The sequence below is a fragment of the Xiphias gladius genome, chromosome 22 (genome assembly GCF_016859285.1).
Source record: "Xiphias gladius isolate SHS-SW01 ecotype Sanya breed wild chromosome 22, ASM1685928v1, whole genome shotgun sequence".
Lineage (NCBI taxonomy): Eukaryota > Metazoa > Chordata > Actinopteri > Istiophoriformes > Xiphiidae > Xiphias > Xiphias gladius.
This window is the reverse complement of record NC_053421.1, coordinates 14,882,050-14,903,212: the sequence shown is the minus strand read 5'-3', so window position 1 is coordinate 14,903,212 and position 21,163 is coordinate 14,882,050. Positions and strand designations below refer to the sequence as shown.

The 21,163-nt window shown below is 37.7% G+C and overlaps 1 protein-coding gene across 2 annotated transcripts; it reads left to right on the top strand.

Annotated features, from left to right (window-relative positions):
* Nucleotides 1-427: 427 nt before the first annotated feature.
* Nucleotides 428-16,559, top strand: c4b (complement 4B (Chido blood group)). Of its 2 annotated transcripts, XM_040118377.1 has the most exons (41): nucleotides 428-535; nucleotides 827-1,016; nucleotides 1,103-1,280; nucleotides 1,402-1,472; nucleotides 1,557-1,645; nucleotides 1,742-1,824; nucleotides 1,923-2,010; nucleotides 2,659-2,767; nucleotides 2,903-3,044; nucleotides 3,901-4,013; nucleotides 4,104-4,262; nucleotides 4,346-4,513; nucleotides 4,609-4,800; nucleotides 5,175-5,318; nucleotides 5,441-5,564; nucleotides 6,807-6,878; nucleotides 6,967-7,179; nucleotides 7,305-7,419; nucleotides 7,734-7,804; nucleotides 7,903-8,042; nucleotides 8,165-8,380; nucleotides 8,515-8,566; nucleotides 8,677-8,766; nucleotides 8,850-9,053; nucleotides 10,248-10,323; nucleotides 11,115-11,307; nucleotides 11,444-11,539; nucleotides 12,095-12,257; nucleotides 12,736-12,929; nucleotides 13,087-13,242; nucleotides 13,338-13,397; nucleotides 13,474-13,564; nucleotides 13,646-13,817; nucleotides 13,943-14,033; nucleotides 14,717-14,791; nucleotides 14,864-14,966; nucleotides 15,072-15,161; nucleotides 15,274-15,378; nucleotides 15,536-15,619; nucleotides 15,746-15,878; nucleotides 15,964-16,559. In XM_040118377.1, exons 1-41 carry the CDS (start codon nucleotides 465-467, stop codon nucleotides 16,103-16,105), a joined length of 5,118 nt encoding a protein of 1,705 aa, XP_039974311.1. In that variant the 5' UTR covers nucleotides 428-464; the 3' UTR covers nucleotides 16,106-16,559. The 2 variants fall into 2 exon arrangements, with proteins under 2 accessions (XP_039974311.1, XP_039974312.1); XM_040118378.1 differs by lacking the exon at nucleotides 428-535 and having other exon boundaries at nucleotides 938-1,016; nucleotides 1,167-1,280.
* Nucleotides 16,560-21,163: the final 4,604 nt, after the last annotated feature.

Genomic DNA, 21,163 nt, shown 5'->3' with positions numbered 1-21,163 from the left:
AAAGAAACACTTTTCCTGCTGCAAGCCAAGTTGTGCTATAAAATGGGCTTCAATGGACTTGGAAATCAAACATGTTGTAATCTGAAATTAATCTGTCAATCCATTATAATCTGATCTGTATTGTTATTTTAGAGAAATCTGTTTAGATCGCCTACTTTCATTTATACAGAAATGTACACACTACTGAACCAAAGAGTAGGCCACATATCTGTACATGTCGGTATGCATGCTATATGTGACAGCTTGATGATTTTCTCAGTTTATGTTTTGCGAGTATGCACGTGATGCGTGAGACTGAGAAAGGATAAATATTTTCTAAAGTTTTTTTTAGAAGGAAAGAAAAAAAGAAAAGAGGGAGGGCATGAAGAGATCCAACGATTGAGAAATACAGGGGTGGATAACTCACACAACCTCAGTTGATCAAAATCCTGTGTCAGAGCAGGCAAAGAAATAGAAGCTGCACAATGAAGTGCCATATTGTTTCAGTACTGCTCCTGATCTTGACTGTGGAATCAGAGTGCTCAGCAGATAACAGGTAAATGTAGGATTAGCTTCTTAAATCTAGATTATGTAATAATGTTATGTAATGCCAACCTATATGTGCTTAATGCAAAGAGGGTTCAAATATGCTTTCTGTCTTCTAGAATTTGTAAATAATAAATGTATATTTTCAGTTTAATATATGTTAAATGATTATTTTGTCATAATGTAATAGATAAAACAAAATCTTAAGCATTGCATATGTGTATCTATAGACATAGATGTTATGAATGCAAAATACTGGAATGAAGGATACAGTAAGAACTATTTTTCACCTTTTGCGCAGATTCTTCATCTCAGCCCCCAATGTGTTTCATATGGGAGTTAATGAGAAAGTGTTTGTCCAGATGGGAAGGCCTCATTTGAACAATCTTGTCACTCTCTACCTGGAGCATGAGGTTAGCACTACCATTGTGTCTGCAAAGAAAACTGTTCTGTGCACTGACGAAGGGGACATCAAAACCGTTGAGCTCATGGTATGAAAACTCCCTCACTCATACAAAAAGCATTTAGACTGGACTGAGATGTCATTAACCCAAACCTCCAATTTGCATCTTTACAGATAGACAGGGAAATTATGTCAATATTGAACCCTCCAAAATATCAACCTCCCTACCTTTTGCTAGTGGCAGAGAGCCCGTCCTTCAGGGCCAGGAAGGTAACAAGGGTCCTGGTATCAAATCACAGGGGCTATATCTTCATTCAGACTAATCAGCCAATCTACAAACCAACACAGAAAGGTAAAAAAAAATTCAACAGTTGTGAATAAATGTAAAACAATGTGAAATAATTCTACATCCTATGGAAGGATTAACAGTGATTATATTTAAAGCCATGTATGTTGATTATCTTTTTTTCTAGTGAATTACAGGATATTCACTCTTGACCACACATTCAGGCCTCATGAGGAGGTGTTCCACATATCAGTATTTGTGAGTAGATACATTTTCTTTAGTAATAAAGAGGACTTTGAAAGAGCTGCACAAATGGTTTAAGCTTTTATCATTTAATGACAGAACGCTGCCGGAAACAGAATAATGAGGTCCTTAAAGACTGCGAAGGGAGGAATACTCAAAGGCACATTCCCCATACCTGACGTCTCTGAGTATGTCATGAGAGATTTGCAATAACCTTTGACTTAAAGTATATAACAGCACAAGCAATTTTGACATCATAACAAATATATGTGTTGTTTACAAAGAATGGGCACATGGAAGATTATAGCACACTATGAAGGTGATGATGCCAATGCTGTTTCTCGAGAGTTCAAAGTCCAAAAGTTTGGTAAGTGACTAATTTGATTAAAGTATTTGAAAGTATATATATATATATATATAATTATTCTTCAATCATAGAAACTTTTTTATTCTTACACACCATAGTTTTACCAAGTTTTGAGGTGAACATCGCAATGGATCAGAACTATATTTTGTTGAATGCTGAACAGTTTGTCTTCACCATCTCAGCCATGTAAGTGTTGATTCATTTCCCAATAAATCTGCTAACTACTGAGCTTTTCTGTTAAAACTGCATGACTTCTTTTTTACCCAGGAGAACTCAAAAAACTAACATAGTTGAAAAAACAGACAATTGTGACATTGCCTAATGAAGTTACGAACTTGACTGCCAAGGTTATGGCTAACGTGTCAGCAAACACCCAGCGTTAGCTACTTACATCCAGAGGAAAAACATTAAAGATACATAAAACTAATGGTAGTGGCTATTATCTCTTTTGAGGTATTATTTTGCTCACTTGATGACTGTACATCCATTATTCACTGCCCTGTAGGCGCTGGTCTGGTCCACCAACTCCTTAAAAAACTGGCTTGTTGTAAAATCCCAAAGTAAGCTAAGGCTAAAAGTGGCTAAAAATCACTGTAACACCACTAAAAGTGACCTCTTTCAAAATCAAACCTTCTAATTTGATTCAATTTTTACAAAGATTTTTAATAATGCAGTTTCAATAATGAGGAAATTTCACTGCTTAGTCCACATACAGTAGTTTACAACATAGGCTAACATTAAAGTTATAGATTAGGTTGCTTGTCTCAAGTCCTAATAGACTCATTTTTTGTCTCAACTTCAAAAGACACAATTTTTCAATGATTTTCTTTCTAGGTATTCACATGGTGAAAGAGTTAAAGGGGCTTACCACTGCCACTTTGGATTGGCAAAAAAAGGTAGAATAAAGCCTGTCTTAATCAGGGGACTGGAGCTGACTGGTTTGGTGAGGAAACAAATATTTATCCAAAATTTATAATGCATCTCATTCCAAGATCTGAGGTCAGATAATCTGGCAACATATTGCATCTATTAAGTGTTTCATCATTTGAAAACCACCAATTTATGCCATTTCTTGCAGGTTCAGGATGGAGCTGCAACAGTGTCTCACCATACAGCAAAGATAAATGATCAACTCCAAAAGGAGCTGAACCAAACCCTCTCTGATTTACAGCAAAGTGGAGAAAAACTCTATTTGGGAGTATTTGTCACCAACATACAAAGTAAAGGACACGCTATCACACTATATACCACTGTTTAAGTACGCAAACTCCCAGAAAGGCCCAAAAAAAATTAATTAATATTGATATCTGTTTAATATTTATCTAAAATATTTTGCAATATTTATTTTTTGATCTAAAATATTGTTTTTAACCTATTATGGCGTACAGAGAATATATATTTTATAATACATTGAAAAGATTTGGTGTTTAGTAAACAGCGGCATGTGCTGTGCACTGTAAATCATTTGTTTACTCATGTTTGGAGTTAAATGGCCAGAAAGCTAGTTTCTGTTTCTTGTTCTGCACCTTCAGGGCACAGCAAAGAGATGTGTTATGACAGAGCAGTTTGATTCACGTTGTACACAACCTTCCCAAACTTCAAACTTTGGAATGTAAAAGTAGTTAAATATAGTATAGTAAAATGTACTATCACAGTCATATTTTATGGAATTATTTAACAAATGTACAGCAAAACTACTGAATATACCCCATGAAACAGCAATAGGAATACTTTAGTGACATTATTGCGGATCATAGAACCCAAAAAGTACCATATCGTGATTAAAAACTTAAAGTTACATATCATACACTCATAATATGAATTTTACTAGCAGATGGCATCACTGCAGGAATATTCCTGGTATTTTTAAAATAACAACAACAACAACAAGTCTTTTAATACTACTACTACCAATAATAAAAATGATTAGAATAGTTTATCTCAAAATCTAAGGATAAATCCCTTGAGATGTGCCATCTTGTATTTGAGAGAGTATGAGAAAAAGAAAAGGAAGATATTGAGACTTTTGTGATTTTTCATCCTAGCTGATATTGCTATGCACATTTTTTGGCCCAGGTGGTGAAATGCAAGAGGCAGATGTTTACCTTCCCGTTCTCTCCCACAAATACACCATGGATCTGTCTCGAACCCGCTCATACTTCCTTCCTGGATATCCATTAGATGTGGTGGTATGCATGGAACTAACAAATGGGTACACAGCTAAGTACATGACTGTGATGGGTTTTGTATCTAAAAGATTTTGTTTGTTGTTACTATAGGTGGTCCTGCGTCTCCCAGATGGCTCTCCAGCTGCTGGTGTGCCAGTAAGGATTGATGTACCAGGATCCACAGAGCAATTTTTGCAAGGCATTACTGACCAGGAGGGGGCAGTGTTTCATACCATTAATATTGTCGCTACAGCTCAGATTACTGTTGAAGTTAGTATCCCCAAACTCAGTTGAACGCCTTATCAAATTTGCTATTGTTCAGTTTTAACTTTTTCCACCTCTGGCTCCAAAAGGTGAAGGCAGATGGCCTGCAACAGAGGAAAATAATTAGACGTGCATCATCTCCAAGGAACAGCTACCTTTACATCGGTTTAACCAACAAGGTGTACTCTGTGAATGATTTACTTGCAATAACGTACAACACCATGAATGGCCCGCGAGATGGGTTTATATACTACATGGTGAGCCATATCAGATTAAGTACAACATGATGCTTTTTGTGAAAGACCAGCAGCGGTTTGTCATGATTAAACATTTTTGATTGTCTCTGTTGCAGGTCCTAAGCCGTGGGATCCTAATAAAGATGGGTTCTCTCTCATTTGGTCGTTTAGTTCAACACAACCTGCAGATAACACCTGATATGGTTCCATCCTTCCGCCTGATTGGCTACTTCTACAACCAGGATGGTGACATTGTTGCTGACTCAGTGTGGGTAGATGTCAGGGATGAATGTGAGATAAAGGTCAAGGTGAGTAAACAGAACAGATAAGAGCACAGATTGGGCAGATTGACACAGTGGACAAACAGAACTCTACCTCTTTTGACTGTGTGCTTGAATAAGGTCATTCAGTATAAGTGGGACACTTTTTGTATAGATTTGAATTTATTATAATTGAGGCAGAGAGGGGTTCCAGGGGTAAACAAAATAATGTAAAGCCTGTAAACTGGCCGGGGTGGGTGCCAACTCAAAATGTATAATTCTGTTTAGTTTTAACTCATGAACACAGCCTATGTGTTTACATGTAAATATTTAGATGTTTTGTTTTAATGTAGTCATCGAATTAACTTTGACCGTTGACAACAGCATTTCAAAATCTCTGTAATATCTCAACTTTAATTTAGGTGGAAAGAAAAGGACCTTTTGAACCTGGCAGAAAGTCAGGGCTAGAATTTGATTTACATGGTCAGAGGGCCAAAGTGGCTTTGCTTGCCGTGGATAAGGCCTTCTACAGTCTCAAAGCCGATAATAAACTCACAGCCAAACAGGTAGTACTTTCACACACTCCTTTCATACTTTCTCTCTTAATACACACCGTTGTTGTTTTTTTAAATTCAACCTATTTATTACAGCACAGTACAAAACCCAAACTCATGTTCCCATTTTTCAGGTGTTTTCTGCTATGCATTCATATGACCTCGGTTGCACATATGGTGGAGGACCTGACCCAGCATCTGTGCTAAGAGATGCTGGCCTGTCTTTTGTATCTCATTCCCAGTCAAAGTGGAGAAAGAGTATGACAAAAACAAATTTTCATCATTTCATTCTTAAAATGTTATTTTTCATGACCTTTACTCGACTGAACAATGTTGCACTCATGAGTGTCAAAACTTGCTCTAAATACTGATTTAAAAATATAGCTATACTTTGATGCCATTTTGGATGTTTTCATAATTACACCTGAGTGGAAATGCTGAATTACAACAGTTTAAATTGTGTTATACAGTATATTCATTCGTGTAAATGTGATAAAGATTGAAATGTACAAAACCTTCAATGAACACAAACACACTTTGTGTTTGAGATGGGTTTTAAGAGATGGTTTCAGGGTTTTTTTCACCACAAAGTGATTGTATATTGGCATGCAGATAACAAAATTACCTTCTTTTTCCTCTCATAAATTAATTTAAATGCAGTTGGAAAGTAGACCAAGAAAACATAACTTGGAGCACAAAGGAAGATCATAATGAACAGTATTAGAAACAAAAATTATCGCTTTCTTCCAAAAATTTGTGATATGGTGTCCCTTTTTCTTCTATACATTTAATGCACTGATCAAGCATTTATATAGACTGAATTTACGTAAATTACATGGAGTAATAAAAGTTCTCTTTAAGGGATTATTTTGTAAAACATTGAACATGCTATCAATAGTTAAAACTTATCAATGTAAACAAATATCTTTGCACTCTGCCTGTATTATTTCTTCTCGATTTATGGTTATTCCAAGCTAGTTTTCTATTTTCTGGTGAGTCCTGGGAGTAAGAAAGTTGCAAAGAAATAAAGGATAGATATTTGGTGATTGTCATTCATTGTTTTTTCAAAAGGGGAAAGAGAGGGTTTAGCCAAAAAAATTATGTTGTGTTTTAGCAATACAGTTCCTTATTTGTAAATATTTAAAGAAGGGAGTATTGGTAATTTTACATATTTGGATGAATTCCTCAAATAAATAGCAACAGTGAAAGACTCCAGCCCTGGCGACATCCACGATTAAGCGGCAAAAGATCACTTGAATAGTTTATTCATTTTCTTGTATATATCCATTGGATACTGTTCACTGTTTTTGACTGGTTGTGTGTAGCTGTGAGGAGAAAGCACAACTGCCGTCAGTATCGGCAACCACTAATGCAAAATTTCCCTTTTTAACAAATGATTGTTTTCACAATACTAGCAACCATTCAAACTTAGTCTTAAAAGCAACTATCCACTTACTTATCCTGTGAGCTTTAATGCTTTTATGTATATTACTTTTACAGGTTTTCGCTGTGATTCACAATCTGCAAGACAAAGACGCTCGGTGGACCTTCAACAGGAAATGATGACCTTAAGTAAGATGCATTCTAGCATCCGTGGTAATGTAAAATACTTCTGTCAACAATATTTTATAAAAATGCATCTTTTCTTTTTCACTTCCAGAATCTAACTTTTCTGATGAAAAACTTCAGGAGTGTTGTGTTCATGGGTTTTCTCTCATGCCCATGACACTAACATGTCAGGAAAGAGCAAAGAGGGTCTCTCAGGTGCAACGAAATCAAGCTTGTGCAGATGCCTTTTTAAAATGCTGCCTTGAAGGAGAGCGTCTGAGACGAAAAAAGATACAAGAAGATGTCCAGAAAGGACTTGGCCGGAGTGAGATGAAAATTGTCATGTGGATATTAAATACCACTACACGGCAGTTTAAGAAGCATTTTATAGCTTTGGCATGATTATCAGAGAGTTTAAATACAAACTTTTCATTTTCTCGTTTTTTTTAGCTTCAAGTGCAGTTAACATTGAAGAGTTCTTCTTGGACACTACAGCTCAGTACATACGACGATTTTTCCCTCCAAGCTTTGCATTCACAGAATTCGATGTAAATGGCAAACAAAGGTAAGAGGTGCACAGAGAACTTTTCAGACATTTTTAATGTAATATTTTCTTTGTTACTGATATACAGTGGCTAGTTACAGCCATTGAAACCTTTGCTAACCCATAGTTTTGTTTATATCCTTTTCATTTGTTACCATTTGTTGCTTCTAATATTGTCAGTGTGAGAATTTCATCTTTTTCTACTGTTCATTGTAAGTGGATCTGGTTAAATGCATTACTTTAAATCTACAGTGTAAACTATAAATGGACAAAGCATTTCTCAAATGCATTTTACCACCATTGATTTATTTCATCTTACTTGAAAACTCCTTTAGGTATTCTTTGACTCTACCCGATTCCATCACCACATGGGAAATTCAGGTCATCACATTATCTTCAGCCAGTGGTAATAACAGCTTCCAGCTTCACAAATACATCATGGATATTTGACTAAAGAGATTCTTATTAATAACTGCAACTCACTTACTCTATGTTTTTGTTCAGGTTTCTGTGTAGTTAAGCCATCTGAGGTCACAGCAGTCAAGAGAACATTTGTGTCTCTGAGACTGCCTTACTCGGTGAAACAATATGAGCAAATATCCTTTTCACCCGTTATCTACAACTATGGCCTTGACAGACTAGAGGTAGATATGACCTAATGTTGACCTTAAGTGGCAGTTAGACCAGTAACCACCTTCTGTATAAAAAATTTCAATTCAATTCTTAATGTTGATTTTTTTTTCCTTGGACACCTGCATTTTAATAGGTGGCAGTTCATATGGAACAAACTGAAGGACTCTGCTCCCCCGGCTCAGCCACCACTACAGCTTTTGTTAACATTACTCTGGAGCCAGAGTCCTCCCAGTTTGTCTCTTTCTCTGCCGTCCCCATGGTAACTGGCTCCATACCCATCAAAATACGCCTCTATGATATAGAGAATGAGATGGGAATAGATGCAGTTGAAAAGACTTTGAATGTGTGGGTGAGTGACAAAGACATTATTTTATCTCTCTGCAAAATCCTTATTTTATGATAGAGTGCTACCAGTCAAAAACAAATATGGCACCATGGCAAGGGACACACAGTAATTCGGCTCCCTGTTATCTTATGTTGTAGGCAGAAGGATTAGAACAGAGAGTAGAGGAAACCCGAGTGATTAAATTAGATGGTGAGTTGTTTCAGTATTCATCAATGATACGTGCTTGATATTTGTCAGTAATTTTATTCTTCAATATCAAACCTTTGCTTAAATCAATTTACTTCCCTCTGCTGTGATAGGGAAGAGCACAAGGACTTTATCTATTGACGGAACTTTACCAGATGAAATAGTCCCCGATTCCAATTCCAATATTTTCATTTCGGTGGAAGGTATTTACTTTTAGCTACAGACATACAATACACAGATCTTTGTAAATGACAGTGTCTTACCTTTTCAATGTTTAACCTGACAGAGAATGGATTTAGTTCACAAGCGAAGAACCTTCTTTCTCCTGAGAAGGTTGCAGGCCTGATCGTATTGCCTACAGGATGTCTAGAACAGACAATGGTACGGCTTGCCCCTACAGCTTCAGCCCTCCGCTACCTTGATCTGAGTGAGCAATGGTTTAACTTGCCTGCTGGTGCCAGAGATGAGGCTCTTGATAAAATTGAGAACGGTATGAAAACATCACGCAGTTAATTGCATAACATCTTAATCATTTGATAATCATGTCTATCACTCTTTTTTCTGTAACTATGCACACAAATTTAAAGAGAAGAAAAGTTTGAGATACACTTATATTCTGATGTGATTTCCTCATTAACAGTTAATGTTGATTGCTCCTTTTGACCATTTGCAGACCCTAAAATTGGCAGTGCAAGTATCATGACAACTACTGGGCAGACTGCCATGAAATTTGCTGTGGGTACCCATGAGCCCAGAGAAAGAATTCCAGTTGAATTGAATTCTAATGTTGCGTGTGACCTCCTGACCCCTTTCCAGTAGCACCGCCATCAGACCAAAATTTCCACTTGTACACAAGTAGTGTCAAAATAAGACATTTATCTTTTTTCTGTGTTAATAAAAATAAGTTAAAAGTGAAAAGCAAGGCACGGAAACACCATGAGAAAAGAAAAGTTTCGAGATGGGATTTTGAGCAGAGTTTGCTGACCAGACTGTTTGATGAATACAACTACTTCTTTTGAAAAAACTTTATCAACTCTAGTCTGTAACTTTGGGCACAACCTGCGAATCTTTGTTGTGCTGACCTTAGAGGCCTCATGGACCTTTAGTATATAGAATAAGTATCTCATTGATATATGGTGGATATTATTATTATTATTATTATTATTATATATCATTATTGGATTTTTTTCTGTGTGCCTTTCTGTGTGGAGTTTTACTCCAGCTTGCTCCAACAGTCCAAAGACATGCAGGTTAACTGGCAACTCTACATTGCCCGTAGGTGTGAATGTGAGCGTTAATGGTTGTTTGTCTCTATCGCCAGGCTGTAGGGAGTCTGTCCGTGACAGGTTAGGTCAGGAATTTGGCAATTTGATAGGTTGGCAGTCTATACCTGTGATAGATTGGCGACCAGTCCAGGGTGTCCGCCCAGTGTCAGCTGGCATTGGCTCCTTCCCCTGTGACCCTCAGAAGTGGTATAGCAGATGGATGGATGGATGGACTGAAAGCAACTGTAAAACATATTTTAACTGGGGAAAGTTAAACTGGGAATCAAAAGTGACCCGTAGGCTTCTGTTTCATCTTCTTGTTTCACATGAGTATTATGGGATGTTATGAACGTGGCACCCTCTACAGGTCAGTAACAAGGCCATAACAAAGAAACAATTTTTTTTTTTTTTTTGGTCAGGTTATATAAGGATTCTAACATTCAAGAAACGCAATGGATCTTATGGACCATGGAGTTCAGTATCATCTAGTAATTGGTGAGTATTTGTTTTAAGTCACTTCATTGACTTTTGATGTAAGGTTGTTACTTGTGCCTGTTTCAACCTAATTTTTTTATTGTATGGACAAATTAGTGCAGTGGTGTGAAAAGAATTAATTTATCATGAATCCAAAGGCAGAACCATTAAATAATCTCTGATCATTCGTAATACAGAATTTTATGCAGTATGGGATCTGCACATGCCAGTATAGTGGTCTCTTTGTTCACCTTATAGCTAGACTGACCAGACGGCTACGTATCTGCACAACGATTATGGGCCAAAGTTTTCAAACTGCGTATACAAAAAGGATGTTGTCTCTGGCTGGTAATGTTACATCTGATGTCTCGTATTTAATTTTAAATGATCAGCTTTTTCCAGTCAAGCAAAAGATTTAGAGTCCCACGGGCCAGACTGAACAGATTAAAGAACAGAGGGACAGGTTTTGTTCCTCAGTCTGACAAAGTGTTAAATCAGAGTTTGGGTTCTTAGCAGGCCTCTATGTACCTGTGTAGACTAAGAACTGAGTGTGGAAGTGAGCGATTAAATTGATTGCCATGCTTATTCATAATGTCTGATGTAATACAGTATATGTCTGTAGTATTTCTTTGTTCTTTGGTTAAATGTTGTGATTTTGCTATGTGTGTGAAACAGTGTATGCGTTGGCATGCAAGACAAATTTCAGAAGAATATTTTCTCACATCATAAATCAACTTTATTTATTTCAAGGATGTCAAATTGTAAATTGACATTTTCTGTCCACTCTTTATATTTCCTTCTCTTGTGCTCAGGGTGACTGCCCTAGTAGTGAAAGTGTTGTCGCTGGTGGCGCAGCGTCAGGCAGTGGCTGTTGGACTTCAGGGCCGGATAGCTAGGGTTGTACCAGCAGAGGAAATCATGCACTCAGTCAATTACTTGCTCTCAGTACAGAAGGCCGACGGGTCATTCAGTGACCCACATCCTGTGTTACACAGACAAGTCCTGGTAAAGGCTTAAGCCTTTTAAAAAGTTACTGCATAGTTTGCATGTTGGAACATACATATGAGAACAGTATTAGACGTGGCAAAAAACTGAACAGCAGAGATTTGAAAGCGGTATTTTCTATGTGTGTTTAATGTAGAAAGGAAAAGACCAAGAAGCATCCATGACGGCTTTCATAACTCTTTCACTGCACCTGTCCCGTCAGTTCCTGCAAACCGGAACACGAAATGATGCGGTGAGATAATAAAAAGACCTAATGTCCTGGGTGTTAGGATGGTCAGTTGAGACTGACATATCTCAACTGTTTAATGGACTGGAATGGAAAGCAATTTTGTAGAGACAGTCATGTTTCCCAGAGGACAAATCCAAATGACCTTGGTGGCCTCTAGCTTTTCATCTAGCGCCATCATCAAGTCAAACTTTAAATTTGTTCAAAAACTTTGGTTCATGACCAAATACCTGCGAAACTAATGACATTACCATCAGCCTCATTTATACTTTGTGTTCTGAGCTAGTTAGCAAATGTTAGCATGCTAACATGCTAAAATAAGAGGAAGATGAGTGGTAAACATTGTACATGCTAATTATCAACGTTATAGCATTTTGAGCATGTTAGCATTAGCATTTAGCTCAAAGCACTGCTGTACCTAGGTACATTCTCACAGAGCTGCTAGTGTGGCTATTGACTCTTAGCCTTGTTATTATTATAGTTTTATTTCCAATGCATTTTAATACACTGTAGATTAAATGAGTAAAATTAATTGACTGCCTTTATGCTACTTTCTACCAGGAAGCAAGCATTTCAAGGTCAACAACGTATCTCATGTCACACCTAGTGGAGCTTCAGCATCCCTATGCTGTTGCCATTACAGCCTACTGCCTCTCAGTTTGCATGCCAGAGGGAACAGATCTTTCACCCGTCTGGACAAAACTTCAAGCATTGGCTACTGAAGGCATGTCTAATCAAAGCATTTAGGTGTGGTGATATGGATAGAATCCTCTATCGTGGTATATGTATGTGAAATCATTTTGCAAGATTGATGTATTTCATGATGATGATGTTTTTATCAAATCCAGAGACTTAACTACCTGACAAAATGATGTTTCATCACATGATGCAAAATCTATGTAAAAAACAATTATTGCCATTAATCAGTCCTGTTCATTGATTTGCAATATCACCTAATACACCCTGAGATATTAAAGTGATAGCTAGCTTTTTGTAAACAATATAGCAAAATCTATGCCTACTGACAAATCTATATCATCTCACTGTCTGTATCATTATATTATATTGCCAAACCCTAAAAGCAACCACATCCATTGTGCTCGAAACGTTAAGTTCAACCAAAGGGTGTGTCACGGTATGCTATTGTTTGAGACGTGACAGTTTTTCTCATGTTTATTTACTGTGTTTTTCTTAATTATCAGGGAATGATGGCTGTTATCTGTGGACAACTGATACCAGCACACATAATAAAGAGAGGGCAGATGCCATCACAGTAGAGACTACTGCCTATGCCCTCCTAACTGCAGTGGCACTTAAGAATTCCCAGTGGGCAGACAAAGCAGCTTGCTGGTTAATTACCCAAGAAAACTATTTTGGAGGCTTCAAATCATCACAGGTGATTAGAATGCTAAAATTGATTAAACCCAAAGAATTACTGTGTTTGAACACTGCCCCTATATCCTTGGTGTGGTCCCACATAGTGCAGTATAATCCAAATTTACTGTCCTAGTAGAGATTTTAACATATCATTAATGTTTTATTACCGTGTCCAGGATACCATCATGGCACTGGAAGCCCTTGCTGAATATGAGCTAAAGAGGCCCATCAATCCCGAAGCAAATATAATAGCAGAGTTGACATTCCCAGGAAGGAAAGACATTGTAAAGCTTACGATGGAAAGTAAGCAGAAGGTGGAAACAGACCTGAAGGTATCATAGAGCACTTCAGCAGTGCACCTAGATAGACACCCATAATTAACCTCATTCTGAAATAACTTTTTTTTCTCTTGTGTCTGTTTACCCAGAAATTTACAGGGAACAACTTTATTATGAAGTTGTCAGGAAAAGGAGATGCCAAACTAAAAGTAAGTCTTATTAATTTCTGTATATACGCTGAATGAAATACAGAACTTACAGAAAGCTCACAAATGTCCTTGACAGATTGTAAAGGCTTACCATATACTGGATCCCAAGGACGACTGTACCAAACTGTCTATCAGCGTCACAGTGGAGGGGAAAGTGAAGTACACTGGTGAGTTTTTGTCACTGATAACAAATCACAACCATATTGTTGATAAAAGCTACACAGTTACAATCACCTCTGTCTTCCTAGCTAAGATCATAGAAACTTATGAATACTATGATTACTACGATAACAACGAGGAAAAAGAGGTGCGAGTGCCACGATCAGCAATTGAGTGGTTTGATGCTCGCATCCGAGGCAGGAGAGATCTTGAAAACAACCTAAATTCAGACGAGGCTGTCACTTACAGAGTCTGTGTCAGGTTAGTTAAATGTCACATTTGCTCTTCCTAAGCATTCATGAGACTATGAGCTTTACAAGAAAAGGCATCAAATCCTGATCAGTGTCTCTCTCATCCTATATTTTTCATTGTCTTTTTGTGTGTAGTCATAGCTTGAGCAACAATCTGACAGGAATGGCCATTGCTGACATCACACTACTGAGTGGATTTGAGGCTGTAATTGAGGACCTGGAGAGGGTTAGTAGCTCTCTCAGCCTCCTCTTCATTACTCTCAACCTCAACGCAAAGTGGGAAGAGATAATTCGGGCACCTCTTGTCATGTCCCATTCATTTTCTCAATAGACAAGCTGTGGTGTTTGACAGTTGGCTCGTGGTTTGGACGGACACGAAACTCTCTTCATTGAATCAGTGCAAAGATTAGATTGTGCACATAAAAACGTAAGATAAAACATTAACTTTGACCCATTGCTAAGCAGACTCCAGGAAGTTACTGGTCCTGACTAAGACATAGTCTTTCACGTAACCCACTTTAAAACAGTTTTTACACTTTGTCTTTTTTTGTTTTATACGGATTATGTTTTTTTACAAGTATGTTTTATTTTCACTTGCAACAATTCAATTCTGTGCTGATTTTTGCCTCTGACTGGCTTCTTCTCCATAGCAGCTGCGGCTGAACCTCTTGGAAATGGAATGATTCTATTATAAGTAACAGGAGGATATCATAAAGAAAAGAAACATTTCAAATGGAAACAGAAAATGAAGATAAAATATTTCCCGAATCATCGGCCCCTCCCACTTTGCAACTCTATCTCATTACACCAAAACTCTGTTGACATATCCATGCATGAGAGGAATGGCATTTAGAATTGTCTTTTCTTCTGCTATGACAACAAAAAAAATCTATTATTTTCTCCTCCCAGCTAACACAGTTACCTGAGCAATACATTTCCCATTATGAAGTCTCCTATGGAAGGGTGCTGATCTACTTCAATGAGGTAAAGCTGAAATCAATTTATATTCACAAAATTTTGGCATGTCCAATACTAAAAGTTTTATTCTCTCGCTAGCTCTTTGAACCAGAGGAATGTATTAGTTTCGATGCTATACAGAGAGTGCCAATTGGCCTTCTGCAGCCTGCTCCAGCCGTGTTCTATGACTATTATGAACCAAGTAAGCTTTTTGTTTTTCTATTTTCAGCATGTTTTGGTCAGGATACAGGGGACATCGTTGTTTAATTTACCAGGAATTTATGGGCTTTTTGTGCTTTCCTTGCAGACCGAAAGTGCACTGTGTTCTACTCTGCCCCCCAAAGGAGCAAGATGGTCTCCAAACTGTGTTCAGAGGATGTGTGCCAGTGTGCAGAAAGTAGGCCATTACTCTAAGACCCCTACTGACAAACACCTGTAAATAAATGTAGCTTTACCCTGCAGCTGGGTTTAAATAATTAAATGTAGCTTTATGTTTGCCTTTTCTTTAGGACCCTGTCATAAACTAAAAATGACATTCAAATCAGAAAGAAATGGAAGACTGACAAAGAATGACCGTTTAGAACATGCTTGCTTCTTCCCTACAGTAGATTACGGTCAGTACTGCACCTAAGACAATATCTATTAATCTATCCAACAACTTGACTATAAAGATCTCGAATCCATTCTTTCATGCTGTCTATTGACATTATACCAAATTATGGCTCAGATGAATTGTTGTGAGTAATTGGTTTGATTCTTGTTTCATTTCAGCATTCATTGTTGAAGTTGTCAGTGTATCTGTGAGGAGCAACTTTGAGCTATACAACACTACAGTAACCGAAGTACTCAGATCAAGTGAGTAAACATGTAACCACAAGACTTAACAGATGTTGTGACACAGACCTTTAAAATGGTTTTGTGCCATTACGTTTATGCTGGGAAGACCTTTCATAAATATAATGACTGTCATCTGTCTACCAGATGGAGATGTGCTTGTGAATGAAAACTCTGTTCGAGTGTTTTTTAAGAGGCGTCAGTGTAAAGGAGAGTTAGTTTTAGGAAAACAGTATCTCATCATGGGCAAAGATGGCTCCACAACTGACCCAAATGGAGCGTAAGTATAGTCAATAACATAATGGAACTATTTTATACTTTTACACTGATTGATCATTTCGTTCACTCTCTCCCTCTTTTTGTAGGATGCAGTACCTGTTGGAATCAAACACCTGGCTTGAAAAAAAGCCGTCGGAGGAAATATGTAAAAAATCTGCCTATCAAGCTGCCTGCACAGGATTTTTTGAATTCATAAATGAGTACAAGTTGGATGGCTGCAAACAGTGAAACAGAGTGCCAAACAAATCTGTTACAAATCTCAGTTACAATACATTCCCATGAGATGCACAGTCAGTGTGGGTGTTGAGAGCCCTTTTCTTACTGGTTTTGATATTTTACCTGTAGATTACATATGAACTATTGTAGGCAGAGTCATGATAATGATAGTATAATAACATCCATAAGTATGTTTCAGTACTCATCCATAAGTACTGAAACATTATCGCTCGCCTGAATCAGACACTAGGTGGATGCCACCACCTCAGTATCATTTGAAGATATACTAACTTAATGTAACCGTTAATCTTTTCCTTATGTCTAAAACTACTGCCAGTGTTTAATTAAAAAGTACCTCCTAATATTGTCTTGTGCCTTTGTGTTTGAATTTTTTTAGTCAATTGTACAGCACAACACAGCCACAGAAAAAAAGAGTGTAGCCACAAACGTACATTTGCTCTTTCATGTCTTTCCAAATAGTGTCATTCAGTTTGGTGTACTGGTTTGATTTAGCTTTCCTGCTGAATAAATTCATTTTTTTATGTTTTTTTTTTTTCTTTTACGGGCAGTAAAAGATCTGAGAGGGGTCTCTGTGCTCAATTCAGCCCCCCTCAAAGTTACCCCCTTCCTGACTTAACATCTGCATGGTGAGGAAAAAGGGAGAAAGGGAGTGGTTTCGGGTACATGAGACTTGCTCCCAGTGGAGTTTCACAGTGATTTGGATCAATCATTACCTCATAAGGATATAAACTCACTGTTAGAGAAAGTTGATACGTTTCCTTTCAAATGTTGTTAGAAACATGCTGCAGAAGATTCTCAGTGTAATTATAACATAAAAACTTGTTGAGTTATGGCTAATGCAGAGAGAGGTGAGGGGAGAAAACGAGGGGCAATGGGAGGGAGCAGTGCAGAAGGAGAAGGCGGGTGAGGGGTGGGGTCGGTGTGTTGGGGGGTGGGGGGTATGGAGAGGTGAGGAACAAGCAAGGGCTTATGTGCTTATATTATTCTAATCTCTGAGGTCGGGTCCAATGTAAGCAACACGGGAGTACTGACCATCACTTCAATCACAGCCAGATCAATGGCTGCACTGTTTCACCCTTTGCCATCAGACGTTTCATTAAATTTGACTCACTAAAGGGTAAATAAATACGCAGACGTCAGCATCACACATTTTCTTCTCGGGATTACTTTAGTGTGCTGCTAGTAGCCAGCAGCAACAGCACATTAGGAAAAAAAAGGTCTTCTTAGTGTTTATACTGTAGCCTCCTCAAAGTAATCAGTGGTTTGTAATGAGTAAGCAGGCTAGACGGTCAGGAGCAATATTTTAAATGTCCCAGTTTCTCAACTGGACTATACATTCACAGATTAGTTATTGCTAAGGCTGTGTGTGCACCACAATAAAATACAAAGCATTTTCTCCACAAAGACAGATTGACGGTGTAGACTGACAGATATTCCGGTAGATCTGTAGATTGCCACGAGAGCTCCTGTAGATACACATATTTCATGAGTACATATTCATCTACTCTGACAACCCAAATGTGCTTGAGTAGCAACTGTGAAATTGACTGGGGAATCGTGAAACGTGCTCGTGTGACCAGGTGTATTTTCTTAGGTGTGCAATGACCTTAGTTTCTGGAGGTATGTCTCCAGCCATTTTTCCAAAGGCCAAGACAGGGTCAGCGGTTTGAGGGTGGTCTATGGTGCAGAAAGGAGTAGAGTGAAGGTGGAGCTGTTCCTGGAGGCTGCCGCCAGATGGAGGTACTGATGGAGTGGGACCACCCACTTGGGAGTCCACACTACACTGACAATTACTCTTTGTTTTTCATCCTAATATCAAGGAGACTTGATCTGTTATCAGGCCTTTTTCGCATCATTTTAACATGTCACAGTATGAAAAACACAGGTGCAAGTGGCAATTACGTTTTTGCTGCTTCAGTTTCAGGGTCCTAGTATTGTGTGTGCTGGCACACTGGCACACTGCCATGCCTTACTGGGACACTTGAATAGGACAGAGACGTTTTTATTGATATTAGTAACACCTGGGCTTTCCTACTATTTTACTACAAACAAACCTATTGTAACTACAACAGAGAAGCAATCGGCTGGTGATGATGAAATGTTATTTCAGTTGGTGGCATGTTTTAGCCCGGACATACAAATTTCTTTCATTTACCCGGTCCCAAATTAATGTTATAGAAAGATACAGTACATGTCGTGATAAAATGTGTGTGTGTGTGTGTGTGTGTGTGTGTGTGTGTGTGTGTGTGTGTGTGTGTGTGTGTGTGTGTGTGCGCGGGCATACAAGAGTACTCACCATGGACAGAAATGCACCACATACTGTATTTGCTCACAAACCGGGCAGTGGTACAGATGTATGTATTTGTGAGTATGCGGTCTGGCTTGTGAATCGACGCTTATGCATATGTGTGGTATGTGTTTGCCCACACTGTACTGTATGTCATTGTATTTAAGTTCATTTAGCTTTTGTTGATCATGTCCAATTTAATTATTAGTTTGGCTGGTGGGCTGATGCGCATCATTTTATGCTTCCAGCACTATGTCTCTCTTTGTCACCTCTCTTTTCTAATTACATCATTAGAGGGGAATAACCATAATAAATCCATTATTCACTAGTTTTTTGTTTACTACATTGCTATGCTGCAATAGTGTGCTGTCAGGTTAGTTGTCCTTCAGTATCAGAACATGGTGTCAAGAAAAACTTACTATCTCAACACATTTGCAACTAAAATATATCTTATATCTATATCCTGTATCCCTGCAATGTGGCGTATACTATAGATTGAGTATATGTTACAGTAATAGAATATGAGAGAGCTCTTTCTTCAGCATTAGCCAGAGTTTCACAGCTGTTTTGCAAAATGCTTTTGCATGCTCACAGTCTTAGTAACTACATAAAATTTCGGGCAAAAATATATTTTACCATATATAGGTTAGACAATACACATTAGGCAGACTAATGCAGGGTGAGGGATCATCACATGTTACAATGCATATGCATCTATCTCTTAGAATAACTATCAGTAAGCACTCTGTATTCTTAAAGGCATGGTCATGAGTCATATGAGTGATGTAACCAGTTACCAGAAAGGTGTTTTTTTTTTAAATTTTTTATTGGATTTAAGATTAACGTAAATAAATATTATCTATGGCTTGCATCGGGTGAATACACTGACATTGCAGTCTCTGTTTTAATATAACTCATCCAAAAACAGTGTTATCAACATGTAGTTTTTCATTAAATAACTCAATTTATGTTGGCGTATCATGCAATATCTTTGGATTTGTAAAAAGCTTCAAGGATATAGACTTTTGTTTTTGCTCTCCTGTAAAATTAGGAAAATGTCACTTATGCCCTGTTTGCTCTAGACCTTTGATAGACTTGCCTTCATGTGGTTTACAAAAGGTGGGATGGTGGGTGGCCAGTTGGTAAGGGATGCAGTGCCTTCACAGAGCATTCCTTAAATCTGGTGGATATTTGGTCACTTACATAACTCCCACGTAGTTACATCTCATTACTTCCAACAAACGGCCAATTCATATAGCGAGAGGTTCCTGTTCCCCAGAGTCAGCACTGAATACCTGCAGTGTTATGTTATGTATCCCAGCTGAATCATGATTCTCGGACCAGGGCTTTATTCAATCAAAGACTTTGTCTAGGTGTTAGCAATGTCTTGAATAAGTCAAGTTATAAAAAAAAATGTCCTAATGTCTTACCATGTACTGTGCATAGTTTGAGATGGATCAGTCTAAAATCTCAACATATTAAATGTTAAATTACGCACAAAATATGAATTAATTTATACAGATTTATTATTTATCTTTTAAACAAAACCACATAACCTTGGATCATTTGTATTGTTAAATCTATCGGGAAAATGTATGTTAAACACAGGAAAAATGTGTTTTCTTCCTGTTACAGAAATATAGAGAGTAGTTGATCTACAGTATTTCATACACAAATCTGTGTTAAAATGTCAGTCTTTTTGTAAGTCCAATACAAATATTTTCCATAGTAGTTGAGAGAGTGGGACCACTAGGCGTGGAAGAGGGGGGTCCTTAAGTAGGAGCGGACTTTATCACTCTCCTGCTTTCTAGTGGCGGTCCTTTCTCTCACCTCTTTCCTCCCTGATCATATCCAGCAAGTCTATGTGAGCATTTTCCAATCTGATGGAGGGAGCAGCACAAAGAAAGAGATAAAGCCAAGAACAAAATCATTACTCTGGTAAGTAATTTATTTTTCCATGTAATTGTCATGATTTCAGAGTGGTAACTGCAGTCATTTGAATGAATGGACTCCACTGAATACTCCACATTGATGTCTGTTGATTTTCCTTTAAATCATAATGCCTGTGACTAATAAAATGTCATGCTGGTGTTAAATACTGTTTTAACTGCAGAAAAACACATAAATACATAAGGTAACAATGTTACCTATGAGGTAACATAGCAGCGATAATTACCAGAATTTGTCTGAAAGTTATTTATTTTTCATTCTATGAAAATCAATGCTGTAAGAGTGTATGGTAATTGTGTTAATACTGCAGCCATGTTGTCAATTAATCCCTGCACTCCATTGCAACATTTAAAAATTGGCTTGCTGTGCATCAAAGCATCGAAATGTGTTTATCTGCTGCATGATTTATTTGATTTTCTACAGATTTAAAGCCAAGGCTGGACATGTTTCTTTTAGTGGTTTTATGAGTTGTGGTTGCAGTAGATTATGTAACCGTCTGTATAGTGAAAGACGTACAGTGTCCCACAGTTCTATACAGTAACCCTCTGTTACCACTCTGTATAGTCTCTCCAACAGACTCTCTGGATTTCCCGCTCAAGTCACCTTCTTCCTTCCTGTTCCGAATCCGCTAATTTAGAATTTACTTGGTTTGGCAAGCCACTGACTTAACTATTATGGCTGATTGGAACACTGCTGCAATTTTTCCAACTTGTGTTTTTTCCTCACTTTTAAAAGTGTGTCAGCATGCACAGTTTAAAAATGTTATAATGTAATTTTTCATGAAAATTTTGTTCAGAATTTAAAACTGTGTC

Excerpts from the sequence above, each read along its gene's own strand:
- c4b (XM_040118377.1), top strand. The coding sequence starts at position 465 with ATGAAGTGCCATATTGTTTCAGTACTGCTCCTGATCTTGACTGTGGAA. Across the intron at positions 4,014-4,103 it reads GATATCCATTAGATGTGGTG|GTGGTCCTGCGTCTCCCAGA; the intron begins GTATGCATGGAA and ends TTGTTACTATAG. Across the intron at positions 9,054-10,247 it reads TCTTGATAAAATTGAGAACG|GTTATATAAGGATTCTAACA; the intron begins GTATGAAAACAT and ends TTTTTTGGTCAG.